The sequence below is a fragment of the Cydia amplana genome, chromosome 2 (genome assembly GCF_948474715.1).
Source record: "Cydia amplana chromosome 2, ilCydAmpl1.1, whole genome shotgun sequence".
Lineage (NCBI taxonomy): Eukaryota > Metazoa > Arthropoda > Insecta > Lepidoptera > Tortricidae > Cydia > Cydia amplana.
In genome coordinates, this window is record NC_086070.1 from 2665931 (window position 1) to 2673849 (window position 7919).

Below are 7919 nucleotides of genomic sequence, written 5' to 3' on the forward strand. Positions count from 1 at the left end.
TAGTTAATATCAGTTAAGTTTAAAAAGTATTGGTGGAGCGATATAAGCATCCGTGCGATCTGAATATATAGTAAAATACTACTTTTGTCTTAAATTTAAAGGTACTTTTTTATTGATTTAATTTAGACGTTTTCACGGACATATCCAAATTTATTTCTGATCTTTAAATGCCTCAACCAATAATACATCTCTGTATCAAATTGCTACTTAATAGATCACGAAATTTCTTTTATTTTTCGTTCGCTTTGTTTTTAGCGACATACTCGTATTTTCATTGAATTCATATCTCTGCACCCATACTATTACAAACAGAACTGCAAAATCCTACGAAACATGAAGTCTATACCTCCCTCCTTTTCTAAAAGCTTAGGATAAAGAGAGATAAAAAACTTCGTATTTCGCAGAACCCTCAAGGCAAATAGCGATCCAGTCATAGGTTTCTAATGAAATATCTGGGCGCCACCGATTTCTGCTGAGATATAAGGCAGGTAAATGCGTCGGTTTACCTCGACGTGTCGTGTCGGGCCTGGGGTGCCGTGCCGCGCTGTAGGAGGATACTGTAAAGAAGAAAAACTTTTATAAAACAAGATGCACAAATTTTAGCGGGGGGGCAGGGTGCTCCATCGACTAGAGGGGCACGGAGAGGGCAGGTGTAGGTGTGGGGCACGGAGGGAGCAGCTGTAGGTGTGGGGCACGGAGGGGGCAGGTGTAGGTGTGGGGCACGGAGGGAGCAGCTGTAGGTGTGGGGCACGGAGGGGGCAGGTGTGGGGCACGGAGGAGGCAGCTGTAGGGCACGGAGGGGGCAGGTGTGGGGCACGGAGGGGGCAGGTGTGGGGCACGGAGGGGGCAGGTGTAGGTGTGGGGCACGGAGGGGGCAGGTGTAGGTGTGGGGCACGGAGGGGGCAGGTGTGGGGAACGGCGCACACGTACCTGCAGGACGCGCACGGCACACGGGGCGGGCGCGGGCTACGAGCGCTCGTCGTCGGGGCGGGGGGCGGGGTGCTCCTTGTACTGGAGGGGCACGGAGGGGGGCAGCTGCAGCACGCGCCGCAGCGTGTCGTGCACGCGCGTCGCCGCCTCGCGGTCCGAGGCCGTCCGGTGCCACACTGCTAGGTGGTCCTCCTGTAACGTTCTATCGTTAGGGACGTATTTGACGACAAGAGATACTAAAACGCATCATGCCAGATACTCTAGCCGTAAAAACCTTGCACAGAGCGTCTGGACTAGGATCACCACACTTTCTCAAAGGTTGTAGGTATACAAACGGCAGAGACATAGTCATACCTGGAAGCGCACGGACAGCACGACGCCACAGATTTCTCGGCCAACCATGAACTGCTCGCCGAGCATCGCCATACAGAGGTCCTCCCAGGCGCGCCCCGTCTGCGTCTTGCGAAGCCGAACCGTCTGCAATATGCATTCATTTAAATATAATAAAAGACGTGCGCTAACTCCTAGGGCAAACTTGACAACTAGGCGAAGTTGCTACCCACTTACGTTCAAACACGCTCTCTGTCTTGCGTGTTGTGTGGTCTGTAACCTAGTGGACTAAATCCTACCTCACACTAAATCGCGTATACTTATAACGGAAACGTAAGAGGTATGTCAGGATCGTAAGAAGTGTAAATCCGTGGTCTCTGCTTACCCATCCGGGAAATAGGCGTGATTATATGTATGTATGTATATATGTTCTAATCCCAAGTTTCGAGGATGGCATTGTCCCCGTGGTCTCAAAGAAAGACTCACTAAAGTTGACATCAACATCTAGCTATCTATCTATTAAGACCTTTTGTTCTGAGTTAGAGTATGTCTCTAAGCTCAGTGTGCCGCTTGGCAAAGGCCTCTAGCTCTTTCCATTGGGGTCTGTCGTGGGCCACTCTTCTCGATTTCGGGCCCGCTGTGATATTGAGTTTATCCTCCCATCTTGTTCGAGGTTTCTTCTGACTCCGTGTGCAACCTCTGTGTGCGTCTAGCTGAGCGAGTTTTAACTACCCACTACTACAACTCACCCATTTGCCACCGTTGACATTAGCCGGATCCTCCCACATAGGCTTGATGCCCAGTTTGAAGAGGTGCAGGTCGGACAGCGGGGGCAGGTCGGCGGGCCGCGCGAGGTGCGCGTAGAGGCCCCACCACTGCTCCACGCTGCCCACGCGACCCACCAGACGGAGCGCCTGCAACCATAATGGTCTATCAAACTACCGTACCGTGGGTACGCGTGAATAGGGATGACTGGGGTGAGTAGGGACATTTGACAATTCAAATATCAAATTATCAAATATCAACATTTATTCAGCAAATAGGCCACAAGGGCACTTTTACACATCAATATGGAATTTACATACAGCAAAAAAAACACATCAATAATTATAAAATACAACTAAGCCGTAAATATCAAATCAAACTAACATAGAGATGTATAAAGCCTCTAAATGTCGAATTACAAAAAACGCAATAACAATAGTATTGAAAAAAAAAACACAAAGATACAAAAACTATAATCTAAAATTATTTAGAGCTGTAAATGTCTCTAAGTGTCATCATAACTAGAAGATTACAATATATAGTAGTTAATCAAATTATCCTTAGAGATGTATAGGGTCTCCAAGAGTCAAAATCCTGTATACCTAATTAAAACATTCATTAAATTAAAGAAAATGATAGTAAAAATAAAATAGCATACGAGAACTGAATGAGGTGTGTCCATGTAATTATACTCAAAAATAAAGTTACTAAATATAATAGCTCGTGTTAGCTTAAATAGACCAGTCTCCACAAACAGCACCCGTTCACGAGTATGACGCGTATCTCAGCCATCGCCTCTCTCAACCTTCATTCGGGAAAGTGGCGACCCGATCAACAACGCCACCGTAAGCAAAGACTTTTAAGCGAGCATGACATATTCAAGCTGCCGGGCCATATTAATATTTAAATTGTAATAACGTATAGCTGTGAGACACAACATTTTGTTCTTGTATGTTACATGAAAAACGGTATATCTTCACATAATTACTAAGCAAAATGCCCTATATTGACTAAGAGATGTATAGGTCTCTCAAGTGTCAGAATCATTAAAAATATAAATATGTACAAACAAATTAAAAATAAAATTAAAACTTAGAGATGTATAAGGTCTCCAAGTGTCAAATTGTTAATATAACTACCCACACAAATTGTATCATACAAAACCTACTATTATTTTCAATCGAATGATACAGTCAGCAGCAGAAGTTGCTAAGCCGGCGAGGTGTTCATAATTACCTTGACGCGCTCTTATTCTCTTAAGAATAAAGTCGCGTCAAGATTATTTTGAACACCTCGCCCGCTTAGCAACTATTGCTACTGACTGTACAATGATTGTGTGTATTTTTTAAGAAATTGTCAGGTAAATCACATTTAAAGTTTTGTCCCTATTCACCCCAGCCATCCCTATTCACTGGGGTTGACGGTAGTCATAGTGTGGAACAACGGTAGTGTTTGCCTGAATCCTTATCAGTGCACCCTCAAAAAACTCCTTTAAAAACAGTTCAAGTGCAGAGCATTGATGTGATATTATATTAGGCAATATAATATCAAAACCAGGCCAGGATGATGAGCAAAGTTTAACCCCTTGACCGCCAAAGATGGCGATGGATAGATTTTTCTAAGATTTATTTTTAAAACTTGATATATTTAATTGTTACCAACTTTACCAAGTCATAATTTTGAGTGGGCAAATTAAAAACACATGTGTGTGTGTAAAAGTAACATGCAATATATTAGTAAGAATAATGATTATAATTACTTGAAACGTAAATCAACTCCCAAACAACAACTTAGCAAAAAAGTTTACACTTGCTTTGTCACCATATGATTCATCAGTAGGTATGTACCTGAATCCGTTTACTTTCACAATATTCCTATTATGCTGAACAAACTTTTGTCAGTCCCTAAATTGTTTCATTTGCACAATATGCACATTTTTCAGGAATGAATTGAATGCATAGCAGAAATATTTATAATTAAAAGCAATAAGAACACTTTGACCAGCATTGCTTTTTGATGCAAGGGGCATTTCTACATCTCAAAAGTGAGGGCTTGAGCCATATTTTGGAGACCACAGATTTTTTGACCCTAAAGTAAATTTTTAGGATGCAAACTGTAAATAAAATACATGAATAATGTTGTAATTATGGATATGAAATGTGATCTTCTTAGAAAAAATATACCAGTTATTTTAATGGTTGTCATAACATTCATAATGGTTCTATTGGCATATTTCCTTTACTTGAGATTATTTAAATTAAAGCTATACAAAGAGTCAAAATGAAAAATTGGTATAAAATCTGATACAGATTGACAAACCTAATCCAAAAGTAAGTAAGCAGTTTCTCTCGTCTGGGTACTAGTTGTCAATATCCAATTGCACGAAGTGAATAAATATTTAGATATACAGAAAATATCCATGACTCCATCACACAAACACATATCCTTACCGAGATACAAACTCAGGCCCACCAGCTTTGTGGGCAAGATCACCACCGACAACCTATGTGGCTGCACTGAGATTAACCACTAAAATGAAGGTATTTTTATATTGTCAAAAGATGTGTCCCGTTGAGTTTGTTGCCGGTCCCATATAGGGATACCCTCCTCCAATTGAGGGGGGATTTAAATCTTCTCGGGGCAGAGGTGTAGGGTTGGAGCCGGTGTAGCTTTATTTGACGTTCATAAGCGCATTGTAATATGCCTACTTGAATAAACTATTTTTTATTTTATCTTTATATTTTATAGTGAATAGTTACCTGGCTGTAGCCGGAGCGCGCGGCGGCACCTCGTCGCGAGAACCACATCCAGTAGTTGTATTCAAGTTTGTGCTCATTGGGGGGTACCACTGGCGGGATCGCCTCCTCCAACGCTCGCTCGTCCTCCTCATTGTGGTTCTGCGCCCCGCCTTCGCCAGATCGTCGCTCCGGTACATTCAAATTGTAAAATTTGCACATTTTTCTGTCAGTCATGTTATTTTAAATATTGTACTAACATGTTTCGCTAACGGCCTAACCTAGTACACGTTGCGGTTTCTCAGGTGTCCGGGTGCTTACGTTAATAAATTTGTTTATATTTACTATAGTGGCTAAAGTAATTATCTTATACGTTATTAATAGAATCTCTAAATTTGTTAATTTATCTAAATCAGCCTATTATTTCCTCTTTTTCTGTTTATAACCTTTTTCTATCCGTCATCAGAATCAAACTGTCAAATGTCAGCACTGTCAGCAGCATGGGGTTCTCTTACCGAATTGGAATACACTTTAATGAAGAGTGAGTGAAATAGAGATCAACCAGGGATGTACAGTGTAAAGTGAGATAGCAGACTTAATTATGTAACTTTTATTTTTTGTAGGTTAAATCCGTTCGGATACATGCACCGCTGGTAAAATTATGGACGCGTTCCAAAAAATATTAATTCTTAAAGTGGTAACACACTACGCACCGCACCAAGGTCGCGGTGCGGTGCGACAGTGTGTATCACTTTTATACCAGATTCTTTAAGGCCAGTCCAGACGGAATTATAAAATTGACCAATTTGATCAGAAAATAAATTGGCGTCAATCTCATCTAGCGTCCACATTGGTGAGTATTAAGGCCTGTCCAGCCGAGGACAATTTTTCGCCAATCTGATTAAATTGTCGGATCAAATCAGGATGTGCGGACATCAACGCCACAGAAGAAAAACGCGGTTAACCAATTAATTAGTTAACTACCAGCACTTCTGTACCTATCCAAATTAAAAAGGGCAGATGTAGAAAAAAATACAACTTTCAATTTGACTGCATTTCATACTTAGATGCAATCATGTAATATTTAACAGGAGTAAAACTAAAGCTTATACTATCACAGTCAGTGTTTAAACTACTTTGTAAATATGTCCTACATGCAGCATTATACTGCCTCTTTCTTTTAAATTCATTTATTTGAGACAAAACATTATCTGGGCATCCAGGAAGAAGCTTCACCATCTGTTGATAGTCAAATTTGAATGGACATCCACCTTCTGAACATGCATTATCTGACCCTTGAATTCTTTGACAGTTTACAGATGTATAGTTCTTTCTACCACCTTCAAGTCCATACATATGTCTTATACCATAGAGGTACTTTTTTTCATCTTTTTCCCAACTGTGGCAACAAACATGGGTGCCGTTTGGATTCAGTTTGTATTCATTTCTCCAAAAATCTATAGCTTCCTCCACAGGCATACCAATATCTTTTAAAAAGAGACTGTAGAAGAATCTTTGTGTGTGAGACAATCTGTGTCTGGCCCGCAGGTTTCTATGCAAATTTAGCATACATGGTGGGAAGAATTTAGTTGAACTATCCACATTTCTACTGAGAAGTACCTCTGTATTACTGCTCATGAATGGTATCAAGTCTTTCCTTATTTTATTTAACATGTCAGTGATGCGAGGATCACTTCTTAGTGGTGTCACATCTGTCTGAGATATTCTGTACCTTAAATTAGTATTAAATAGTGATAATAAATATTGTAGCCATTTACCACATGGCAATTTCGCCATGCCTTGTTTCATTTCAACCTGCCTGCTAGCTACGAACATAAGACATTGTTTAAAATTTAATTCAATGCTATGTATTGAGCAGTTTGTATTATGAGATATTGAAATATGGTGAGCTAAATTTTTCAACACAAGATGCTGGCACAATACTTTCAATGCTTCACAAGAAGGAGTATCGTCACTACGTTTAATACTGTTTAGAAGTCTCTTAGCAAATCGTCTTAAATCGTATGCAGAAAGTGTATTAATGCGTCTCTTGAACAGTTCCGTTTCTGCTTTTAGAAAGAACTGAGAAAAGGCTGTATTTCCGGTCAAAATAGTTACGATACATAACATAAAGTGCCCAACGTTATCGTATATACTTCCTTCGACCATGTATTCGTTATAAACAATGGTATCTCCTTTGTAAATAGCCTTTAAAAAATCCAATCTCGTCGAGACAATTGTTTCAAGTAAGTGCGCTGGCATATCACCTTTCACGGGTGTTAAATAATAGAAAGACATTGCGAAGCTTACGTCAGTAAATTACTGAGTTAACTTAGTGATCACAGGGGTTTGAATTCATTTTAACACAATTAATAATTAAGAAGATATAAAAGATAAACAAATCGCCTTGAAATTGTAACATAGAAAGAGGAAACTGACAGTGACAGCAGTGACAGTGACGGACCGTTACGCGTTCCGATAAATTTATAACTGTTGTACACATTCAGCCAATATACTTCGACCTATTTGTCGAAATATCTCATTCTTCCTATCTAAAATAAATGTTTTCGTTAAATAGAATCTATTACAATTTTTCCCCGTGTTAGAAATGTAGGTATTAAATACATATTTTTTTATATAGTTTGTCAAAGGACTGTCTCATTTCAAACATAGACAGAGAGAATCATATTATCTTTGTCTTACACTAGTACTAGCACCCAAAAGATAGAACACCTAAGTGTTGTATGGGTTAAAATAATTTAACCCCTATGCTTTGAAACCCTCGCAACACTCGCAAGATTCAACTTTTCCATCCACTCGCTACCATCGTGGTTAATTTTTGGAGTCTTTCACTTGCTCAGGTAGCAGGTATCATTATTTAGCACAAGGGGTTAAACAACTACTTAATATAGATACTTACAAAACTATAATATTGCACTACCTACACTCCGCCAACGACTTATTCTCCTACGTTAGGAGTAGGTAGGTAATAGGTAAGTACCCACCTAATTAAAATTTCAAAACCATTTTCAACCACAGGGGATTGAATTTAAAAAAATCCTTAATGGAGCTACAACATTTTTGAACACGTTTTCAACGGTCTCAGCTGAGTTTTGTTTATCATTAACTCAGATCATAGAAGGTACTAGATATCTGACG

The 7919-nt window shown here is 39.9% G+C and overlaps 2 protein-coding genes across 2 annotated transcripts; both read right to left on the minus strand.

The window, feature by feature from the left end:
• Positions 1-270: 270 nt before the first annotated feature.
• On the minus strand, positions 271-5243 carry LOC134656876 (eukaryotic translation initiation factor 4E type 2). The gene is made up of 5 exons (XM_063512416.1): positions 4785-5243; positions 2010-2174; positions 1285-1407; positions 931-1122; positions 271-557 (listed from the first exon to the last, which is right to left on the minus strand). The coding sequence occupies exons 1-4, from the start codon at positions 4995-4997 to the stop codon at positions 967-969; spliced, it is 657 nt and encodes a 218-aa protein (XP_063368486.1). The 5' UTR covers positions 4998-5243; the 3' UTR covers positions 271-557; positions 931-966.
• A 541-nt stretch (positions 5244-5784) lies between these two features.
• On the minus strand, positions 5785-7189 carry LOC134656885 (DNA primase large subunit-like). Its single transcript, XM_063512430.1, has one exon. The coding sequence runs from the start codon at positions 7056-7058 to the stop codon at positions 5802-5804; it is 1257 nt and encodes a 418-aa protein (XP_063368500.1). The 5' UTR covers positions 7059-7189; the 3' UTR covers positions 5785-5801.
• Between the last annotated feature and the right edge of the window lie 730 nt (positions 7190-7919).

Excerpts from the sequence above, each read along its gene's own strand:
- LOC134656876 (XM_063512416.1), bottom strand. The coding sequence starts at position 4,997 with ATGACTGACAGAAAAATGTGCAAATTTTACAATTTGAATGTACCGGAG. Across the intron at positions 1,408-2,009 it reads ATGTCAACGGTGGCAAATGG|ACGGTTCGGCTTCGCAAGAC; the intron begins GTGAGTTGTAGT and ends TGCATATTGCAG. Across the intron at positions 1,123-1,284 it reads TGCTGTCCGTGCGCTTCCAG|GAGGACCACCTAGCAGTGTG; the intron begins GTATGACTATGT and ends AGAACGTTACAG.
- LOC134656885 (XM_063512430.1), bottom strand. The coding sequence starts at position 7,058 with ATGTCTTTCTATTATTTAACACCCGTGAAAGGTGATATGCCAGCGCAC.